The sequence below is a fragment of the Schizosaccharomyces cryophilus genome (assembly GCF_000004155.1).
Source record: "Schizosaccharomyces cryophilus OY26 unplaced genomic scaffold supercont4.3, whole genome shotgun sequence".
Taxonomy (NCBI): domain Eukaryota; kingdom Fungi; phylum Ascomycota; class Schizosaccharomycetes; order Schizosaccharomycetales; family Schizosaccharomycetaceae; genus Schizosaccharomyces; species Schizosaccharomyces cryophilus.
Genome location: NW_013185626.1, coordinates 10,265 through 33,054, shown reverse-complemented (window position 1 = coordinate 33,054; position 22,790 = coordinate 10,265). Strand labels below are relative to the sequence as shown.

Below are 22,790 nucleotides of genomic sequence, written 5' to 3'. Positions count from 1 at the left end.
ACCTTCAGTAAGAAGAATATAATAGTAAACCGACCTCGACTCCAGAAACTGGGGTATTTTAGTCCTCACTTTACTATGATATTCATCCTCTGTAAGAGAAGACCATCTGTATTTCGTCTTTGAGAATTCATCTCATAGTAATCCATTATCGTACCCCTCCAGTGCGTAGAATTCTCATGTTGCTACGCAAATAATGCTTTAATTCTTGATTTAATAAACAAAGGAAAACTCGTTACGATAATAGATATAAAAGTATTTTACAATATGCGAAAATGTCGAATTCTCAGTGACAGAACTAATTTTGGAAATATTGAAATAAGCTCATTTATTGGTAACTTTTATAGAAACTTTAACCTTTTAGATTCAACCCTTGGCGTTTAGATTCTCCTCTTGATGATAAAGAGATGACAGATAAGTCCTCTGTGTTATAAAAAAGCTCCCGAATTGATCACACTGGAATCATTTTAAATGTATCAAAAGTCTTGTTCTTTTACCACTCGTATTGATAGGAAACTCATTAATACAAAATGGTTGTAAAGGTAAAGGGAGGAAATATAATAATGGCTTCCTGAAGATAAAGGTTGTTTATTATTATTATTATCGATCATGAGCTCAACTTTGTCATTGTTTTATATACCCTATGATCAAATGATTTTTTATCAATGATTGTTAAAGAACGATAAGCAAGTGGCTGCTTTATCCAAGATTATGCGGGTATAAAGAATGATAGAATCTACTATATTTGAAGAATGAGAATTACTAAAAACATGAGTAATTTAGGTAAATTGGGGATACTAGCTAAAAGTCTTGCTTGTTTTTCTCCGTTAAGTTGAAGATTCTACTTGATGATTAATCCGGTTGTTCTTGTTATTTTCTTAAAGTATCTCTATTTATAATCTATCAGGAGTAACTGTACCATTTAAAAATTATTGATTGTTTCTCTTTCACTTACACTTAAAATCGACTTCAAGATGCCTTCTTCAGAAACTGCTCATAGTCGTAGTTCAATTGAGAAAAGCGCATCGTCTTCCGAGCTAAAAGCCGAGGCTAGCATCAAGGATTTTGCAACTGAAAAACCAACAACAGAAGGTGTAGGAGCTGTGGATGTCGTGGCAGATGAATTGCTCGTTGATGATGAGTTTACATTCACAGACAAAGAAGCCAGAAAGGTTCTTTGGAAGATCGATTTCGTAATGATGCCAGTCATGTGTATTACATACATGATTCAATATTTGGACAAGACGGCCTTGTCTTATGCTGCTCTATACGGTATGAAGAGTGATACCCATATCGACGGTCACATTTATAGTAGTATGACTACGTTATTCTATATTGGTTATCTTGTGGCTCAATACCCTGCCGCTTATATTATGCAAAAAGTTCCCCTTTCCTTATTTATTCTCATTGATGTGATACTTTGGAGCGCCATGGTTTGCTTGATGGCTGCTTGTCGTAATGGCTCCTCTCTATTAGCTCTTCGTTTTCTCGCCGGTGTGTTTGAAGCTTCTATTACACCAGCATTTATCAATATAACAGCCATGTGGTATAAACGTGACGAACAACCGATGAGAACTCTGTGTTGGTATGCATTTAATGGCGTCGCTCAGATCATCGGGTCTATTTTATCTTATGGTTTAGGTCATATTCACCATAAAATTGCTTCATGGAGATACATTTTTATTGTCATAGGCTTAATGTCGCTGGTTTGGGGCCTTGTTTTTGTATATGTCCCCAGTAATCCCGCAAAAGCACGTTTCCTTAGTCCTCGTGAGCAACGAATCGCTTTGGAAAGGGTGAGAGATAATAGAACTGGTTTAGAAAACAAAACTTTCAAACTCTCTCAAGCTTGGGAAGCGTTTCGTGATCCCCAAGTAATTTTGATAACTCTGTTTACTGGTATATGTATGATTACCAATGGTATCGGTGTTTTCAGCACTTTAATTATCAATGGGTTGGGCTATGGTGAATTGAAATCAGCCATCCTTAACATGCCCTTAGGTGCTATTGAAGTTGCTGCCATGATCGTCAGTGGTATTCTCTGTAAGATTTGCAAGAACGGACGTCTGTTAATTGGTGCTTTGTGCAGTTGCTTAAATTTGGTTGGATGCCTCATGATTTGGAAAATCCCTCAATCCAATCCTTATGGCCGTTTGGTGGGTGTATGGTTCACAATGTGGGTACCTGCAGCTAGTGCATTGTTGTTGTCGCTCATTTCTTCTAACGTTGCTGGTTACACGAAGAAGAGCGTTACTAATGCAACTGTTTTTGTTTTTTATTCCTTAGGAAACATTATCGCTCCCCAGTTGTTCAAATCTGGCCAAACCCCAGAATATATTGAGGGGATTCAGGCTATGGTTGTTGCTCTTTGTTTAATTATGGCGATCGCCTTTATATTAATTGGTTATTATCTTTATGAAAACAAAAGGCGAGATGCTTTGATGGCTAATGATCCTTCTATAGCATATTCTGTTAAGAATGAAGAGTTTATGGATCTTACCGACCGCGAGCAAATCAAGTTTCGGTATCGTTGGTAAAAGTGGATTGGTTCGTTATGTTTGCATTTTTTGTTAATCATTGAATTTATTTATCTTCTACAGACATTATTCGAGCTTTCCTTAGTCTTTTTTTGTTTTCAATCTCAAATATGACTTGTGGTGTGCGTATTGGCTGTGTACACAATGTACTGCTCTATTCCTAATGAATCTCATGACCTATTCAGCCAACTCATGGAGAGGAAACGGCTATACCTTTCAACGTTAAATTGGTTAGCTATATCACCTATGCAACTTTTGACCATCTCTCTTCCTTTCCCCTTTTTTGTCTTCTGCATGTACTTTGTTTACTACTAAGATTAGTGCTTACATATTAGTCTTCCCTCTAGGTAACTTTAATATAATAAGGGTTTCTCGTCGTATTTGTGGGCATTTTGTTTTATATCTGGTTTGTTTACATAAAGTATTCATTGTGCACATAAGATTATTTGGCTTGGATGTAAATTTTTTAGATAACATTTGTATCAAATATTTCTTACAGTATATTGATTTACATTTCGGTCAAGTGCACACACCATGCAGCTGTTAACTTTCAACATACTTGAAAGTCCTATATTAAGTAATGCTAATTGGAAATGATTACTACTATTTCTACTTTCTTTGTTAGCATTACTTTTCAATGCACATATAGTGATTATTTAATCTTTGACTACACAGAAAAGGCTAACCTCAAGTTATCTAATATGGACCAATGTCATTTTTGTTACTTGTATTTAAGGCAACAAAGACGAAATACACTTGAATCCCTTTTGTGTTTACAGTGATTAAGTAGCTACTAATATAATATACCGGTCTCTCTTTAATGTGAAAAACCCCTCACCTTTATAGAAATGCTAAAAAGAAAAGCTTAAGTGAGTATGCGCACCCACCAGTAATGTTTATATACTTATACCGCCATTTTTAAAGAAGATTAAGTTTTAGTTTCAAACTCCCATACTCTAAATACTTAGTAAGCTGTTTTATTCGTAAGGTTGACATTTATCACCAATCAACTTATTTTCGCTTTCTTTCATTCAGGGATGCAGGAAAAGAAAATACGAGGATCGGTAAGCTTATCTAACTTACCCGGACGGTATCCTAGAAGGAAACTGATTAACGTTGCCAAACAATAACTGGTTGAAAAAATGATTTCTAGTACACAGCAACAGTTACGAAGGTCCTACGAAAAAATGCTTTGGTTACAGTCCACATTCTTTATTTCAATGCTTATTGTCGGGTTTTAATGCAAGTATATAACAAATTTCCATTTCTTCATATTCAAGTTGTACCATTGTGTTCTTTAGGTGGAGTTTTGATTATTTGGAAAATCCCTGATTCTAATCCTGAAGGTTATTTAATATGTACCGAGAAAGATTCTTTTCGTAACGAATACATTGTAATTTTCTTTTTCTTTTCATTAAATATTGCTGTCAAACTAAAAGAAGTTCCTGCTGCTATCTTCTTTGCTTTTCCACAGCTATTTTGATCAGGGCAAACCCCTGGAACTAATTGAAGGAATCCGATTATGATTGTGCTTGATTGTCTCTTTGTTCTTTAACTAAGTCTTGATTTAACACTTTACATGGGGAAATGAAAAAGTCATCCTGCTGCAATGAAGAAGAATCCTATATTCGATTAGACCATCAAATATGAAGATTTCATGACTCGTAGCGACCGTCAGCTTCGAATGATTGCTAAGAAGTATCTGTCAACATGGTTTTCTTCGTCTTTCTTTTACAACCTTAAAAACTTGCTACCTTACAAACAACCGTATCATGTGCCCTTTACCCTTTGATCCACCTAGTTCTCTATCAACCAAAATACTACGATATAAACCATTTAAATGGGAGCCAAAATATATTATTAATCAATCTTTTCCTTACCATTTTTAAAAAAGTGATCGGAAAAATTGCTTATTCCATAATTCAAAAAAACAACATCCATCCTTTATAACAATCTCCTTTGTTTATTACTGCAACTTTACCAGGTTAACGTTACGAATTTTCCTATTCTGACTACGAAAACGTACTTTACCATTCGTTATACGAAAATAGCGGATCTGCTACAACGCTAGTTCCGAACAATCCAGATCCTTCCCACAGCAAATTTTTTTCCCTCCTCTTCACTCATTTTGCTTCCTTCACCATAACCGTGCTCCTATCCCCGTTTTTCCTATACGTTTGTAAAGTTTCAAAGCTTTTTAAATAGGTGTTTTTATCTAAATAAAAAACACTTGAAAAAAGTTTTGTTTCAATCGTTTTCTATTGACCGGCCCTTGAAATCCCTTTCACGCAGTATCCTATCGCTTTATCCATCAATTCATATCTTGGCCGAAAGCTGCTAAATATTCCAAGGTTTAACACATATACGGTTTTTTCAATTGCATTCTTCCTAATTAAAAACGCATATGTGTCCTATCCAACTTTCCAATACTGTACCTGTATCATCTATGGCATATAACCATTTTGCAATTCCAAAGTCAATTGAAGAAAAAGAAAATTCGTTTTTCGACGTGACTTTCCAAGACGAACCCGAAGACGCCTCTGCACCCGCCGTTGCTGCTTCCTTACCCAAAGTACCTCCTACATTTGCAAGTGCTTCTTCTTTAGCTACTTCAACTACTTCAACTCCTCTTTCTACTATCCAGAACAGCGTTACTCCCGGACTTCAACAATCCATGCAACAATCACAACCCATCCCCGCTTCTCAACAAGAACTTCCTATCACGACCACCGCTCCTTCCACTAGCTCCAAGCCCCCCATGGATGATACAAATTATGCTAATCAACAACTCACTTTGCGTGCACTGTTGTCCACCCGTGAGGCTGGTATTGTCATTGGCAAAGCAGGCAAAAACGTTGCCGAACTCCGTACCTCTACCAATGTAAAAGCCGGTGTCACTAAAGCTGTCCCGAACGTCCATGACCGTGTCCTTACTGTCAGTGGCAGCTTAGAAAATGTCGTAAGTGCTTATAGATTCATTGTTGATATCTTTGCTCGTAACAGCACGAATGCTGATGGCACTCCTATTGACCCTGCTGCTCCTCGGAAGCTTCGTCTCCTAATTGCTCATTCCCTCATGGGTAGTATCATCGGCAAGAATGGCTTGCGTATAAAGCACATTCAAGACAAATGTAGCTGTCGCATGATTGCTTCCAAAGATATGCTTCCTCAGTCTACTGAGCGTACTGTTGAAGTTCATGGAACCGTAGAAAACTTACACGCAGCAATCTGGGAAATCGGAAAATGCCTTATTGATGATTGGGAACGCGGGGCTGGCACTGTATTTTACAATCCTGTTTCTCGTATCACCCAACCCCTACCATCCCTTGCTCAGGGAGCTCCTCCTCCACAGCCAGTCGCATCTGCCACACCACCCGCTGCCAATGAAGGAGTCCAGGAAAACTTCGTTTCCTATGGTGCTCAAGTATTCCCCACCACTCAACTGCCTTTCTTACAACAACCTAAAGTCACTCAGAACATTAGTATTCCCGCAGACATGGTCGGCTGTATAATTGGTCGAGGAGGTTCCAAGATTTCTGAAATTCGCCGTACCAGCGGTAGCAAGATTTCCATTGCCAAAGAGCCTCATGACGAAACTGGTGAACGGATGTTTACTATTACGGGTACCCATGAGGAAAATGAGAAAGCTCTTTTCTTGCTTTACCAGCAACTTGAACTTGAAAAGGATCGTCGCTCTCATTAATGGGTATTCTACCTAATACTTTCATTCATATATGATTATGTATATTCTGAATATAAATTTTTGGTTCGGTCTTTATGTTCTTGTTTTATGTAAGTTTTCAACCATCCTGATTTTCTATACATGCTCGTTTCGTTATCTAAATGCGCAATGCATGGCTATCATTATCACCAAATGTTAAAAAAAATAGGGTTGTTATATTACTTATTGGTTTCGTTTTTTGTTAGCTGTTTACTTCGTTTTTACTTTTGCTTATATATTTTCAGAGTCTTTGTGTTGTTTAAAATATATAAACATGGTTTTGCTGCGGTCTGTTTTGTCCTTGTTAAACAATAAACATTATCCTTTTCCTGTGGAAAATAATTTTATGCTTACAAAACAATACATATCTCTGCGAAATAGATAAGGCCAATCTGGCAGTTGTCTGCTCTCTTGAACAACGTTCGTCCTCTCCAATCCATGCAGCTGTGCTATGTCACACATGTGTTTTTTACCTTCCCCTAAATCAAATTTTTCTGTATTAGCTAAATGCCCTTTACTTAAACTTGTATCCACTGTTTCCTTACCGCTTGCTTGTTGTTGGTTTTTTCTTTTAACTAGTAATACAATAGTTCCCCTTTTGTTGCCGTTGCTGAATTTACTTGTGGTTTTATACGTATTTTCTTTCATTTTGTCTTAGATAAGTAAGCATTGGCTTGTAATATTTTGTGTATGAAAAGGGAACTATGATTTTTCTTATGAAGAATTTCATGATATTAACAAAATCATTAGGATTCAATCTATAACCAGTAAGCAGTATCAAAATACATCCTTTTTTAAGACCGTTGATTTTCAGCAGAGCCTCCAAAAAATTGCGTCTCTTTTTTGGACAAATCCTCATCTAAAGCTCGTTGAATTTCGGAAATGATAGACGTCGTTTTTTGGAAAGCAGTATGAGCACATGCAACCACACTAGAAGCCTCTATTGTAACACCACCAGCCTTAAAGATTTGACAAATTTCGCGGTTCTTGTTAAGAGTGACGGTCATACTACCAGTACGCAGCTCTTCTTCTTCAAGAGATGCATCTATAGCTGACAAACTTCCATCTTCAAAAAAGCTAAAAGTTACACAAATTGGGGTATGGAGAACGGAAAGAGGAACAGGGACACGTTCTTCAATAGAATGCACCGTAACTTCGTCACCAAGAACGGTAATTTCAGGCCTTCGAAAATGACAGAGTCCCGTTATAACCGCAATACAAGCAGCATCCACTAAATTTCCATCATGATTTATAAAATGAACACTAGCTCGAACGCTCCAGCACTTTTGCCCGGAAATGATACAAAGAGATTCTGTATCTAAAGCGTTTGAACGTCGAATAGCTTGTTCAATTAGGCGGGATATGATAACTTCTTGCTCAGATACCCTATACATGTTAGTAATCTCTACATCAAAGAGTGCAAAATTTCTCATACCTTCCTGTCTCAAAAGCAGGACTAGCGAGAGGCGTAAGCTCGGTTGTAATTGCAAATATTCCATCAAAAGGTCGATCCGAATACGGCTTTGTAATTTCAGCAGAGATACGTGCCATAACCCTATAAGGTAAGCGTGTGTTAGCAATATGTATTAAAAGAAAGAAATAATATAACAAAAAAAGTCTAACTTACCTAGTAGAACCCAAAGAAATGTCTACCTGACCATAGTCCTCACCAAATTCGATTTTAAGATCTCGAAAGTCAGTCAAGGATCGACCATCTAATCTCAGTTCTTTTTTTAAAGCATTGACAATAAAGCCCTTATTATTTGCTGAAGGCTCAAGACTCTTCGACATGCCAACAAATTCGATAGAAAATTTTGGGCTACTTCGAATTGCTATTTCTTCCCTATGCGATTTTCAAATTCTCAGCGAGGCTTCCTGCTTGTTTTTCCCCAAAATTTATTTTTCTAAAAGCCTATAAAAAAAACAAGCCTTGCTTTCGATTTCTTAGGTCGGCTCGTCTGTTGTTTCTGTTTCAGCATTGCTGAGTGTTAAAATAGCGAGCACAGTAGCGTTCTTAATCAGCTGTGTTCGTACTGGTTAAAAGTGCGTTAACAGAAATAGCGAACTTTTTTTTTTAGGAAAAGCAACGGATATAGAATAAGTGAGTCGCACACCACGTGTAAACATAAGCTTATAATAGATACATTCAATAGAAAAAGCCAAAAAATTATTTTTTTTTTTTAAAAACATTTTTTTGATAATACAAGTGTGTAGGTTGCTTAAAATTTAAATATACGCTGTGTTGCGTAGAAAAATATTGTACTGCTCTCTATTCTGGTTTCATGCCAACTCAATGCAGACCGGAAACGGTAGCTAGATCACATTCTTGGGTGCCTTCCAGAAGTCATCGTATAACATCTTTTTAATCTTTTTTTCTTTACTTTACAGATATCCTAGGGCAATTTTGTTTTCATACTACTTTTTGAATTGATAGGTAAGCAAGTGATTCAACGGTCGCCATCCGTATGACGGTGATTGTCTATGATGATGGGATATTTTGAGTAGTATTTAAGAGATCATCTTAATGTTTGTATTAGAATGAATGCTAATTAATTCTAGCCTTCAAAATGAATCGTGGCCGTATTTACGACTTCATCCAGAAAGGATCGGTTTCCCTTTTGCTATTTGGAACTGTTGGTGGTACTGTTATGCTTGGTCAATCTTATTTTGCTCATAGAAAGCGCCGTTTGGCTGCTTTGGCGGAGCATCAAAAGGTATGCAATCTCTTTTGTCACAACATGTTTGCTGAAAGTATTCAATCTAACCAGTGTTAGAATTTGCAAGATGAAAAGTTTGCTGAAGATGAGTTTAACCAATTGGACTTGAAGTAAACAACTGCGTTTCATGGTTTTTGTCCCTTACCTGCTTTATTCGCAAAATCCCCGTTTCATACTTTTTCTCCTCTTCGCTTTCTTTTCTACTATTTTTCAGGTATTATGCTTTATTTTCTTAGAAACTTAAAACTTTTTTTCTTTGGTTTAATCAAGTTGCATCGCAAGGATGAGACAAGGATAACTATATTTTGATATTCATAATAACATCGATAAATTATTGTGAAAACAGGAAGACGAGTTTCGTTCATACCTTCCATCCACATGCTATATATCTTTTTACATGAAATTATTGTTTCTTACACTTTTCATACGTCTTTACCAATATTAATACTTATACTTTACTAATCTTATTGAAAGATTATCAAGAGCATTAACTTGCAGTAGTCATACAGAATTATACATAAACATAAATAATAATAACAAAGAATATTATTGCAGTCCTTTACCAAGGAAGAAAACTAAAATTCATTGTTATGTATGTAGTAGAATCCACAACAGAATAGATTTGTACACATCTTCATCTTTAACCGTTCATCCAACAAATAAAACGAATTTATAAGCAAACATTCTGTAAACACTTTTTTCTTTCTTACAGCATCTTTTATCTATTTATTTTTATTTCTTTATAAGTGTCGCTTCAATTTTTAGCATGTTCTAGACAAGCCAATTTTTGTTCTAGGAAAATGACTTACATAAGGATTAACAGCCGATCACTACCAACCTCTCTCGCATAAGCAATACTTAATGTTATAGAACTATTGTAAGCTGTTTTATTGGATCGTTAAACAGTCTACCACAATTACGTACTTGATGACAAGCCAATCGTGCCTCGGCCAATTCTATATGTAAGAATATGATTCATTGATCTTGAATTACATAATTCTAGACAGTGCAGGAATACAATATAAAAGGAGCTTTATTTTCTTTTCAAAATGTCGCCGTTCATATCCACTGCAATTTAAACCTTTTCACTCAGGATTCTACAAGAGTGAATTTCTGTATATTTCATTCTCTTTTATTCTACTCTCTTTTATTCTGAGCTTACATGACATTTTCCAAAGTGTCATCGTCTCGCGGTTTTCGAGTTTGTTTTCCTAAAGTAACTACTCCTTACATTAGCAAGCGTAACATTTCAAGATCCCCCAGAATTATGTCACAAAACGTTTATAGAACTAACACGGGCTGCCCCATTTTCAACCCAATGGCCAGCGCCCGTGTTGGAAAAAGTGGCCCTATTCTGCTTCAAGATTTCCACTTGATTGACGTTTTCCAACACTTTGATCGTGAGCGTATTCCAGAACGTGTTGTTCATGCTAAAGGCTCTGGTGCCCATGGTGTTTTTGAGTGCACCAAGGATATCACCAAGTACACTAAGCATGCAATGTTCTCTGAGGTTGGAAAGAAGACTCCCATGTTGGCTCGTTTCTCTACCGTGGGTGGTGAACGCGGCACTCCCGACAGTGCTCGTGACCCTCGTGGTTTCGCTCTCAAGTTCTATACCGAAGACGGAATCTTTGATATGGTTGGTAACAATACTCCCACTTTTTTCATTCGTGACCCCGCCAAATTCCCTTTGTTCATTCATACTCAAAAGAGAAACCCGCAAACTGACATGAAGGATGCGACCATGTTTTGGGATTATCTATCTCAAAACGAAGAATCTATTCATCAGGTCATGATTCTCTTTTCCGATCTCGGTGGAACGCCCTATGGTTACCGTTTCATGAATGGATTCTCTAGCCATACGTACAAGTTTGTCAATGATAAAGGCGAATTTTACTACTGCAAATGGCATTTTATTTCTGATCAAGGTACCAAAGGCTTAACTGATGAGGAAGCTAAGGCCTTGGATGGATCTAATCCTGACCATGCTCGCAAAGACCTCTTTGATTCCATTGAGCGCGGTGACTATCCCAGCTGGACTCTTTATGTCCAAACCATGACTCCTGAGGAGGCTGAGAAATTCAGATACAACATCTTTGACCTTACCAAGGTTTGGCCCCACAAAGATGTTCCTATGCAAGAAGTCGGTCGTTTCACTTTAAATCAAAACCCTCAAAACTTTTTCGCTGAAATTGAGCAAGCTGCTTTCTCTCCCTCTCATATGGTTCCTGGTATCGAGATTTCCGCTGATCCTGTCTTGCAAGTTCGTACTTTTAGTTATCCCGATACTCATCGCCATCGCTTAGGTGCCAACTTTGAGCAAATTCCTGTAAACAGCCCTAAATGCCCCGTTTTTAATTATTCTCGTGATGGTCCCATGAATGTCACTGACAACCAAGGCAGCATGCCAAACTATCCTTCTTCATTACAGCCCTTAGCAAAGGAGTATCATGAGCCAAATGAGAAGCATGAAAAATGGGTTGGTGAAGTTACTTACCACATGGATGAAATTACCGACATCGATTTTGAGCAGCCTAGAGCCTTTTGGTTGAATGTTCTCGGTAAGAAACCTGGCCAACAAGACAATTTTGTCAAAAACGTTGCTGGCCATCTTTCCGGTGCTCTTCCCGAAATTCGTGAGCGCCAATATAAGGTATTTGGTCGGGTGCACCATAATTTGGGAGAACGCATTCGCGAAGCTACTGAAAAGGTTGCAAAAGAGACGGCTGAAAACGTGTCTCCGCCTATGAACAAAGCCGAACCTCATATGTTCCAAAGCAATTAGGCAAATTTATCCTGAAGAAATACCTTTTTGAACCATTTTTCTTATGAATATTTATTTTATTGATTTTTTTGTTTAAGTAGATATAAGTAAACCATTTAAGAAATAATAATTATTTTCTAATTATATTGCAAAGGATAATTGCTTAGGAGTAGGGGATTGTGACATATAGCATATCTAAGGCTTCTCAGACTAAACATAAGCAAAGTCATTCAGATTCTTTCGAAATAATAGGAATATTTACGTCAGTGTAATTTCTTCCAAGAAAAGAAAAAAAAAAAAAATATGTAGCACTACTTTGTTATATAAGTTATTGTGTGACATATACGCGTCATCTAACGTTAAAATTAAATATGCAAATGTCAATGAAAGTGATGTTCTCGAAATAAAGATTGACGTTTCTCAGACTATTCTTGCCACTTAAAATAGTTATAAATAACTTAAGTACCATCTATGGCTTATCAAATAAAAACAATCGATAATGGCAGATTCAAAAAGAGTTAACGCAGGACATAAAGCTGCTTTACATAATCCAAATGTCTCTGAAGAGACTAAACAACATGAAAAAGAATACCTAGAAAGTCATGGTGCGGAATACAGCGAGTCCGGATCAGGAGGTAAAAACCCAAGAAATGTTGAAAGAGGATATAAGGCTACCACGCACAATCCGAACGTGTCTGAAGAAGCTAAGGAACACGCAAAGGAAGAACTTGAGCATAATGAAAGGCTTCATAATTACGAACATTGAGGATGAAGTCCTGTGAAAAATTGATCTTTTAACTCAAATTATCTCTGAATGGAACGACGAGATAAATTACGAAAATATAGTTATGTCAATAATGAATTACTATGCTTAACCTTATGATTTTGACTATTTTGTATGTTTGTTCGACTGTAAAAGTATCAATGTAGTTTCTACTGTTATGTTCAAAATGGAATAAACAAAAGAATGGTTCACGTACTGTAATAATATAAGAGGCCTGTTAGTTAAATCTTAGTAATCGTAGTCTTATAGTGCTTAAAAGCATGCTGAAACGTTTCTGAGCGTCATGCGTAGGAAAAATAGTAAAGTGTGATCGTTAGAATAAGGCCTCCGATATTCTTGGATTGGATATTCAAACTTAATTAAAGATGTATTACCCAAAAAACGCTTTGCTTTCGTCTTTCGTGACTCATCTTATATTACACCTTTTTTAGTTATTTAAATAAACCTAACTTGGCTGGCTGTCTATGTCTCAAAAGGTATTAATAATTATAGAGCTTCAAACCTAAAACCACGAATTTGTTACACTTAAAGCGAAGTGAGAACCTAAGAAGCTTAAATTCTACATGTAACATACTTATTGATTCAATTCAGTCTCTTGAACCTATTCTCCTGCTTGTCTTTGAACTTTTAATGTTAGTGTAAGAAATAGTTCAGCTAATAATTCTCTTAATCGCAGATTTTTTTCCTTTTCCCCTGAAAACGACTGTGGTATATGCTAAATATGCCAATATAAGAGTTACCTCTGAATTGTTTACCCTAAACACTCTTCGACAAAGCAAAAGTATCAAGTTATAAATTAACAACGTCATTAATATTATTATTCGTATATTATCTCATACAAATAGGTGTTGCTAATATTTGTATTAAGATTATTTCCCGAGAAGAGCTTGAACACTTTCGGCTGATTTTCTCATTAGACTAGTGTAGTAATCATCATTTAAAATGCTTGAAGCATGATCTTCAATAAATTTTCGTAATGCTGGAGGAACCTCAACAGGCTTTGTTTCAAGTTGTTGAGGATATGGACTAACTGGTGTTCTGTCAATAGGGGGCATAAATTCGACAGCTAATCCTCCTTTATATCCTAATTCATTCAACATATCAATTATTTTCTTCCAGTCCAAGCTTCCTTCTCCAACTGGAAGTCTATTATTGTCTGAAACATGTACGTCAACAATTCTTGTACCAGCCGATTTAATTGCTGAAAACAAATTGGCTTCTTCAATGTTTAAATGAAATGGATCTAACGCAATACCAATCTCAGGGCCGACCGCATCGGCTAAAGCAAGCGCTTGATCGATTCGATTCAAGAAATATGTTTCGAAACGGTTCAACGGCTCCAAACCTATTTTTATCCCGCGAGATACGGCATGCTTATGAACTTCCTTCAAACCTTCAATCACCCAATTCCATTCATTCTCTGGGGAGGAGGTTGGTGCAAGCTTACCTACCGTTACCGGCACGACACTTGTGATGCTCCCACCCAAACCAGCAGCCATATCTACAACATCTTTGACGTATTGTACTGTCTTTTTTCGTTGCTCAGGGTTAGAAGCCGCAAGATCATGATCACCCATTTGTAAAGTCACTGTTCCCCAGCATTTTAGTCCATACTTATCGAGTAGCTTTTTCGTCTGCTCAATTGGATACTGTTCAGGAATACCAGCCAATTCGATACTTTCATAACCTAATTCACTAGCGCGTTTCAAGGTCGTTTCTAGAGGCTCAGGCCTCATCCACGTATGAGTTGACAGATGCATATTTTCTTCGGTATTTGACAATTGGCAGATCATTTTACGCGTTGTCCATCGTCTTTATATACCACACATCGTGTCATATATTTTTACCCGTCTGAATTTCGGTATTTCCTTCGCTGATGTTCTTAAAAAGTACTAAATATTACGTATGGGACGGGTTGTTGCATCATACCTTTTTTCAATATACAATGTAAACTATTCGAATATCAGACATGACAATCGTTCTCAGTGAAGTCGTTTTTATTCCGTTTTTTAATCCAACTTAGTAAAATGCTTTTTACTCAAAACACGTAGAGAATAAAACATTAAGCATGCAATAGCAGACGCAAAAAGGATTTATATAAGAAGGACTCCATGTAAATAACTTGTCACTCGACTCATCGAATCTGGCCTTTTGGTATTTGGAACTACGGTTGTATTGCGACAACAATTGATGACTAAAAGACGATATGTGACAAAAAATAAAAGAACGATAAATGATGATGAATTGTTGAAACACCTCAAATTGTCCATATTATATTTCAGAGAAGCTATCCTACAAAAGTTTTTTTGGTTAAGACAGTTACCTCTTCATATAGCTTTTTGAAATTGCTAGCGTAATCTGTTTCTTTATTTTAATAATTCCGTGGTTTATAAACATTTTGAAAAAGTTTCCATGCTTCGTTTACTATTTGTAATATCTCATCCTTTAGCCTTATGGCATTCACTAATATTCGTCAATCCGAATAGTAAGCGTACTGTAGTCTTTGATTTTAACAAAACACCTATCATGATAATGACAATGACAGACATTTACAAAGAAGTGACAAACCTGTGTAACCTTTAATCTATCTGCGTTCCGAAGATCGGAGGACGCAACCACAACCATGTAAAATGTCAGAATACAATCTTTCTCTTCAAAACAAAGTAGCAATCGTTACAGGAGCTTCACGAGGAATTGGAGCAGCAATAGCTGAAACTTTGGCACGCCGTGGTGCTAAAGTAGCCATTACCTTTACCTCTGACAGCAGCATTGATGCGGCAGAACTATTGGTGAAAAAAATTAAGGGTTTTGGCACCTCAGCAGATGCAATCAAAATTCAGGCAGATTTACGTGATGTTTCAAGTGCTAAACATATTGTTGATACCACAGTACAAGCTTTTGGTTCCACCATCCATATCCTTGTCAACAATGCGGGATGCGCAGGTCAACCAAAACCTATAGGAACAATCACCATAGAAGATTATTCGAGTATTTTTGATGTAAATGTTCGTGGCGTCTTTTTCATGACAGAAGCAATTGTGCCATATCTTCCCAAAAATGGAGGAAGAATCATTAATATCGGAAGCTTAGGTGGAAGGATGGGATTTCCTCAAAATTCTGTATACTGTGCAAGCAAAGCAGCAATCGAAGGTTTTACAAGATGTTGGGCCGCCGAATTAGGCCCTCAAGGCCATACCGTAAATCAAGTTAATCCAGGAGCTGTTGAAACAGATATGTTTAAGGGAGTTCCAGATGAAATAATTCAGTTTGCAAAAAAAATGACTCCATTTGAAAATCGCATTGGATTACCTTCTGACATTGCTGAGGTTGCTGCTTTTGTTGCTGAAGATAGAAGTCGATGGATCACTGGGCAGGTAATTTCAGCTTCTGGTGGATGGGCCATGTATTAGATGGTTTAGAGGAAATTAAGTAGACCATCACATAAGCAGTATTCAATCTTTTGAACTAATTGCCGTTCTTTCACGTGTTGGAATCTTTTGAAAGAGTTTTTAATAACGATCGATTCAAGCCCTTACTTTAGTAAATAAAGGATGTCGTAAATGAATATATTTTTGGACATGGAGAGATATTCATTTGCGATTTTGACGTTGTCGTTGCAGACGTTTTATACTTATACTCAACTGGATTATCTAATATTCATTATAAAGAAGGAATCAACTACACGATAGATCTTGTCAAGTGTATATATTTTTCACTATTCTCTTCGTACTTAATTTAGTGCCGTGTTTAAGCTCTTTTCTGAAATGGAAATTTCTTCCGTAATGCTTCTCAATAATTATTCTATTGTAATTATAATTAAATTAAAGGTCCTCCAAAGAATCTCGAGATCGAAAGATTCCACCGATATGTGTATAAAATCGCGTTTACTGTCATCCATTGAATTTAACTAGATCCCTGGACATTACTAGAATCTATGTATGTTGTACAGCAGCGTTCAGTTTCCACCTGAAAATATACGGCGTGAGATTGCTTGTGACAGACAAGCCTACTGTAATATTTCAAATGTTTACAAAACACCTATGGTGACATTGACTTAACACCACGCAAACATAAGTGACATAAATTTCCTTGTTACTCGAGAAAATACAAATAGGACTAACCCATGGAATGATTACTAACGAAAAAATTATGATGACTAATACGATGATATTACAAATCTTTGTCTATATAAGACAGAATGACAAGCCTTTCAGAGCTTAAACCACTTTCCCATTTAAGATGTCAGAAAATAGCTTGCCCCTCCAAAACAAAGTAGCAATCGTTACAGGAGCTTCACGAGGAATTGGAGCAGCAATAGCTGAAACTCTGGCACGCCGTGGTGCTAAAGTAGCCATTACCTTCACATCTGACAGCAGCATTGATGCGACTGAACAGTTGGTGAAAAAAATAAAGGGTTTTGGCACCTCAGCGGATGCGATCAAAATTCAGGCAGATTTGCGTGATGTTTCAAGTGCTAAACATATTGTTGATGCCACAGTTCAAGCTTTTGGTCCTACCATCCATATCCTTGTTAACAATGCAGGGTACGCAGGTCAACCAAAACCTATAGGAACAATCACCATAGAAGATTATTCGAGTATTTTTGATGTAAATGTTCGTGGCGTCTTTTTCATGACAGAAGCGATAGTGCCATATCTTCCAGAAAATGGAGGAAGAATCATTAATATCGGAAGTGTTGCTGGAAGGATAGGATTTCCTCAACATTCTGTATACTGTGCAAGCAAAGCAGCAGTCGAAGGTTTCACAAGATGTTGGGCCGCCGAATTAGGCCCTCAAGGCCATACCGTAAATCAAATCAATCCAGGAGCCGTTGACACCGACATGCTGAAGGGATTTGGAAGTGGAGGCGTAGAGCTCGCAAAAAATACTCCATTTGAGAATCGCTATGGGCAACCTCAAGAGATAGCAGAGGTTGCTAGTTTTCTTGTCGATGGTAGCAGTCGATGGATCACTGGACAGGTGATTTCGGCTTCTGGTGGATTGGCTATGTATTAGTTAACATCGAAAATTAATATAAAAAAGATGTTAATGATACCATCATTTCTTTATTCGTTCAAAACTGAAAGGTACTGCTTCTTAAACTTTTTAGGTAACCATTCCATTGTTGGAAACTTCTTGCTTTATTAGTGACACGAGTCTTCAGTCAAAATCTTCAGATTGGAGTATTCGACTGGTATATAAGATCGCCTTTCACATTTTCAATTTAGTTAACCAGACCCTGGACATTACTAGCGTCTATACACGTAGTACAGCAGAGTCCAATTCGGTACATGAAGTTACAACTTTTGTTGATTATTCCACTTGACTTAACACTAATTTTACGGTTTTTGATTTCTGCCGTGACAATTTATCTTCCAGTTTTGCTGAGAGGAATCATTGAAATTAAAATAAGCAACTTGAAATTTAATGAGGATGGACAGGCAAATTTTGAACTGAAATAAATGTGGAAGTCATACTCGCACAACCAAATCAATTACTGCAAAAATACAGGCCATGACGATATGAATATTTTCACAAAAAATCAGCAAACGAGACAATCAAATCAATTGGAATTAAATGAAGACTATATCCCAGAAAAACCTTGGGATATTATGAGCGTTCGTACATGAAGCATATGAGCCAAGAACAAACTCGTATTTGAACATGATCCACCCGCTCAGTCCTGGAATAATTGAGCCAGCTGAACAATCTGTAAAATTTTTTGAATACATACCTAAAGTATTTTCATCTGACCACGAGAGAATTGCTTTTTTATATTCCAAATCCCCAGAACTTTACCAAAGACAGATATGAGAATTTGTAAAGGTACCAGGCCCACAGAGGACCTTTAAGATTGTCTCTGAACAGACGTTTCTGAAAGGAACGAGGGAAAAGTTGATTTCGTCCCGTTCCTATATATTTAGCAAAGGGAAGCTCGTGGTGAATTAGACGTTGATGTAATTCACAAGTGGCTCGACGGATTAGATATGGATACAATCAAGAAAGTCGTGGCATTCGCATCCATTCAAATTATTTTGGAAACGAGCCCCTCAAACAAAATTACGAGCATGGAAATCACGTTGCGGTCGTAACAACAATACATAATCAGGTTTTGCAAAACGAAATAAGCGTAAATCCAACAAAGAAAATCGAACTTTCGGGATTCAACGCAAGATAAACTTGATGTCAAAAGGTTTATGAGAGTCCATATGTACTACAATTCTGAAGATGAGTTCTCATAGGATGGGCCCTCCCTGAAAAATTGGGAAATTGGATTTTTTATACGCCGGCACGATAGCGGAGGAAGATCAAAAACATAGCAAATTGATGCGAAAGTTCAAGAATAAATAAAAGCCATTTTTTATATGTATTCAGAGAATACCAAGATATCGTTGCCTCCGTACTCCGTTACTACTGATTCGAAGATTGGATTAACAAACGCACCAGAAAAATCTCAAGGATATATAAACAAGATATTTTTCCTTTGCTCAGCATTTCCATTATACTTAGACTATCAATCTTGATCGGAAGAGTAACGCAAAGTACATTTGCAAGAAGTATTCCAGAAAAATAAAGGAGAAATCATAGAGATGTCAATTTTGCAATGACAAAGCTAAATCCTTTGGCCACATATTTTCTGAAAAAGGAATCGAAATTATTCTTATGCTAAGGCATTATGACCCAAAAAGACAAACTAGGTTGGAAACTGATGCTTCTAACTTTGCTCCCGGAGCTATGCTATTCTAACAACAAAGACGATGGAAATCTTCATCCAGCCGCATTTTATTCCAACATCGTTAACAGATCAGCAAAAGTTTAACGTAGGGAAAAGAAGCATATTTTATAATATCAACCATTAGAAAATGTTCCAGCTTGCTTACAGATCCAGATGAACCTTCCGAACTTTAAACATATCATAAAATTCTAACGACAATGTTTACGAAATTCGTACAGATATTGACGAAAAAATGCAAAGATGGTCCGCGAAATTAAATCTAAGTAGCTTTGACATTCGTTATTGATCAGAACGAAAGAGTGACCCATCTGATGCCGTATCTCGCCAAGAAGATCTAAAGACTTCAACGATCTATTATGTGATAGAAGCTGATCATTTGACAAACATTTCGATTACATGAGAGATGAACACCCTCCTCACAGAGAATTTCACAATAGTTTTACGGGTATTGATTCTGACTCTGACTTCTCAGTCAAAATTGGTTTTACTCGAAGGCAGATCTTAATTGGGATAGAGCTGCTACAACATATACAAGCTATGTTTGATAAGTATCATGATCAACCTACAACAGGAAGCAGTCGAAGGAAAGTTACTAAGAGACGTGCAGGTATATATGAGAAACTGCTACATATCACAATGACATTATCTAGAAATCACTAAAAATATGGAAAGTTACAACCATTACCAATAACAAAAAAGCCCTTATAACATCTTTTTATGGACTTGATTACAGGATTGCACACATCGTAAGGAAAAAGGGACTCGAATTTAAAAAATTATCAAATATTAAACGAAAGAATTGTAGGAAATAACGGTTTCTGAGAAGACATTGTGTCAGACAAAGAAAAAGTGTTTTTACTTCCGATAAATGGAAATACAACATGCAAGACCACAAAACCACAAAATACAACGTAGCCTATCTTCAAAGAAATGGCAATACTGAGAATCGATTAAACCCTCGAAAATCATCTTACTACTCAAGAACATTTGAGTAATTAGACCCTTGTTTCAGTCAAAGCTCGATTTTATTCTGACATCTCACAATATATAACAACAAAATGTGGCCTTCCTTCGATAACAGACAGACTGGGATTTTCCCTATCTACATCAAGTGCGGTTTTATTATGTACCTAATCCTTCGTTTTGATGTGAGACAATACGCAAGCCAGCGACTGAGGAAAAAGAACAAAAAATACGCTGCACACTATAACAGGGACGCTCATCCTCAAAATAATTCAACTATGCTATTGTGTCTTAGTTAATAAGGGTAATCGGATCCTTTTAACAGAACAACAAACTAGAACCAATGTTCGAGGGATCTTATACAGTAAAACAAATATGGATTATGATGCTTAAGATTCCAACATCGCACTATGTCGTACTACGGTCTTTGGTTATCTCTGCCATGTCAAAGCAGCCTATACTGGCATATAGCAGGCAGTTAATCAGTTTAAGATATGTACTGATCGCAAATTTTCCGGGTTACCCTATTGGCAAACCCTGTATTCATAGCCTTGGCTGACTGCTACTAATCTTATGTCAGGTATCTGAGTGATCGCTGCCGTCAGGGCTAGAGGGCATAGAACATAACAATCCTTAGTTACCTCGATACTGTCACAGGAAATATTCCGTATAGTTAGATGAGTGTAAGTGGAAAACAGTTGTAATTGCTTTAAATGTCAAGTTGAATACTCTAAAAATAAGTTACTAAATATCTGGAGTGATATATCTTTAGTAACGTCCTGGTTATACTAATGAATATGTTATTAAACAAGTTTATTAGGTCTGCCAGCAAAATCTTCGTAACTGAAGATTTTGTGTGATAAGAACGGGCGTTTATATAGTAATCTAAAACTAGGAAATAAAGAAACAATAAACTTAATTATTATTTAATTTTTCAGTCTGTTTTCTCAGTTTGTTTGTTTAACATTGATGTACAGTAATATACTCCATAGCATAATTATTGCAAAGTGCTTTATTGTCACGGGAGAAATTTCACACGTTATGAGAATGTAAATCGAGTGGAAGTAATAAATACAGTTACAAAGTTGTCTATTGGAATTGGACGTGTTAGTGCTACTTAGAGTAATAGTAATATGTCCAGGGATCTGATTAACTAAATGAAACGACTAAGTGTCAATCTTATTTAGCCTGATCAGTCAAATCTTCCGATCTAAAGATTTCGCTATAAAACTTCAAATGTTACTGATTTATAAATAGTACTAATTATCATACGTTAGTAAATCTTTAATCGTATGTTCTGCTTCAAGGAGAAATTTGCATTTTCAAATTTTTGTTTACTTATTATCAAGCACAATTCTTTTAGCTTATGAATATTAACTGATATTAGCTAATATTCCATTCTTATAACGGATTGTTATATTATGAATGCTAACGAGGGACCCAATTATGACACCTCCCTGCCTAAGAGTCTTTCACTTCCTTGAATTGGAAGACTCTTATTTTCATTGCGGTTCTTCTGTTGGAGAAGCGCGACGAGTAAATTCAATGAGCTTTGAGTATGCCTTTTTTCGGACGATGTCTCTAGGAACCCAGGTGACTGAGCGTTAGTCATAATCTGAAAGTTGCGATCTATATAAACAATTGTAGTGAGAAGGCTTTTCTAGGTTATCAGCTTCTAAAATTTCATCAATAATGATGTTTTGCATAAAATTGTTTGAGCTTAAGTCCGCGTTGTAAGGTTCGAGTTCGGATACATGAAAACTAGCAGGATAGCGTCTTCGTATCGTTTCAGGAAAATTTAACTCATAGTTATGTTCTCCTATTTTCCTTTTTACTGAAAATGGACCAACAATGTTGGTTCAAGTTTATTTGATTGATGGAAAAATCCCACTTTGCCATTTTTGACTAATACCTGATCGTTAGGTTGAAAAATCGAGGTGGAATTGTCTTTTGGTTGTAATACTTTGCGTATTTATCATTTGCTCTTCTGATACGTTCACGTATTTCATCGATGGATTCTGTTCTGTCCGGTAAATAAGGAATATCTAGTTCATCCAGGATTTGCGTATCCCAAGCGGTAACTATAGCTTGAATACCAAAAGCAGCATTAATCGGAGCTATTTTTGTAGCAGAGTGCTGTGAAGAGTTATAACATAACTGAGCTTTGAGAAGATAATTGACCCAATTTGTTAAATGTTTGTTCACGTAGCAACGAAGATATGACTCCAAGATTTGATTGACGCGCTCTGTTTGTCCGTTTGTTTGTGGATGATATCCTGAAGATAACATAAGGTGTATGTTATGGTCTTTGGCATATTGTCGCCACTTTTCTGAAATAAAAACAGGTCCTCGGTCTGAAACAATATCAATTGGATATCCAAAACTGGATATGATTTTGTTCTCGAATATTTCAATTAACTGATCCGTGGTTGTTGTTGTGTTACAAGCGATAAACCAAGCCATTTTGGTAAAACGATCTACAATGGTTAGAATTGCATCTTTACCTTGAGAAGGTGGTAATCCTGTTATAAAATCCATAGAATAATGTCTGAATGGTTTTCTGCAATGGGT

General features: G+C 36.6%; 9 protein-coding genes across 9 annotated transcripts; 7 read left to right on the top strand and 2 right to left on the bottom strand.

Annotated features, from left to right (window-relative positions):
* Positions 1 to 73: 73 nt before the first annotated feature.
* Positions 74 to 2,890, top strand: SPOG_00010 (membrane transporter). The gene has a single exon (XM_013167517.1). The coding sequence runs from the start codon at positions 972 to 974 to the stop codon at positions 2,532 to 2,534; it is 1,563 nt and encodes a 520-aa protein (XP_013022971.1). The 5' UTR covers positions 74 to 971; the 3' UTR covers positions 2,535 to 2,890.
* Positions 2,891 to 4,609: 1,719 nt separating this feature from the next.
* Positions 4,610 to 6,892, top strand: SPOG_00009 (RNA-binding protein). Its single transcript, XM_013167516.1, has one exon. It carries the CDS (start codon positions 4,939 to 4,941, stop codon positions 6,235 to 6,237), a length of 1,299 nt encoding a protein of 432 aa, XP_013022970.1. The 5' UTR covers positions 4,610 to 4,938; the 3' UTR covers positions 6,238 to 6,892.
* On the bottom strand, positions 6,877 to 8,227 carry SPOG_00008 (exosome subunit Rrp45). The gene is made up of 3 exons (XM_013167515.1): positions 7,883 to 8,227; positions 7,691 to 7,810; positions 6,877 to 7,641 (listed from the first exon to the last, which is right to left on the bottom strand). Exons 1-3 carry the CDS (start codon positions 8,044 to 8,046, stop codon positions 7,050 to 7,052), a joined length of 876 nt encoding a protein of 291 aa, XP_013022969.1. The 5' UTR covers positions 8,047 to 8,227; the 3' UTR covers positions 6,877 to 7,049.
* A 216-nt stretch (positions 8,228 to 8,443) lies between these two features.
* On the top strand, positions 8,444 to 9,526 carry SPOG_00007 (uncharacterized protein). The gene is made up of 3 exons (XM_013167514.1): positions 8,444 to 8,689; positions 8,815 to 8,969; positions 9,030 to 9,526. The coding sequence occupies exons 2-3, from the start codon at positions 8,823 to 8,825 to the stop codon at positions 9,084 to 9,086; spliced, it is 204 nt and encodes a 67-aa protein (XP_013022968.1). The 5' UTR covers positions 8,444 to 8,689; positions 8,815 to 8,822; the 3' UTR covers positions 9,087 to 9,526.
* A 608-nt stretch (positions 9,527 to 10,134) lies between these two features.
* On the top strand, positions 10,135 to 11,757 carry SPOG_00006 (catalase; the record flags this gene model as incomplete). The annotated part of the gene is made up of 2 exons (XM_013167513.1): positions 10,135 to 10,807; positions 10,901 to 11,757. 2 exons carry the CDS (start codon positions 10,135 to 10,137, stop codon positions 11,755 to 11,757), a joined length of 1,530 nt encoding a protein of 509 aa, XP_013022967.1.
* A 478-nt stretch (positions 11,758 to 12,235) lies between these two features.
* Positions 12,236 to 12,502, top strand: SPOG_00005 (conidiation protein 6; the record flags this gene model as incomplete). The annotated part of the gene is made up of 2 exons (XM_013167512.1): positions 12,236 to 12,371; positions 12,399 to 12,502. 2 exons carry the CDS (start codon positions 12,236 to 12,238, stop codon positions 12,500 to 12,502), a joined length of 240 nt encoding a protein of 79 aa, XP_013022966.1.
* A 203-nt stretch (positions 12,503 to 12,705) lies between these two features.
* Positions 12,706 to 14,368, bottom strand: SPOG_00004 (xylose isomerase domain-containing protein TIM barrel). Its single transcript, XM_013167511.1, has one exon. The coding sequence runs from the start codon at positions 14,311 to 14,313 to the stop codon at positions 13,390 to 13,392; it is 924 nt and encodes a 307-aa protein (XP_013022965.1). The 5' UTR covers positions 14,314 to 14,368; the 3' UTR covers positions 12,706 to 13,389.
* Positions 14,369 to 15,150: 782 nt separating this feature from the next.
* Positions 15,151 to 15,936, top strand: SPOG_00003 (3-ketoacyl-acyl carrier protein reductase; the record flags this gene model as incomplete). The annotated part of the gene is made up of 1 exon (XM_013167510.1): positions 15,151 to 15,936. The coding sequence occupies one exon, from the start codon at positions 15,151 to 15,153 to the stop codon at positions 15,928 to 15,930; it is 780 nt and encodes a 259-aa protein (XP_013022964.1). The 3' UTR covers positions 15,931 to 15,936.
* A 622-nt stretch (positions 15,937 to 16,558) lies between these two features.
* SPOG_00002 (3-ketoacyl-acyl carrier protein reductase) lies at positions 16,559 to 17,536 on the top strand (the record flags this gene model as incomplete). The annotated part of the gene is made up of 1 exon (XM_013167509.1): positions 16,559 to 17,536. The coding sequence occupies exon 1, from the start codon at positions 16,760 to 16,762 to the stop codon at positions 17,534 to 17,536; it is 777 nt and encodes a 258-aa protein (XP_013022963.1). The 5' UTR covers positions 16,559 to 16,759.
* Positions 17,537 to 22,790: the final 5,254 nt, after the last annotated feature.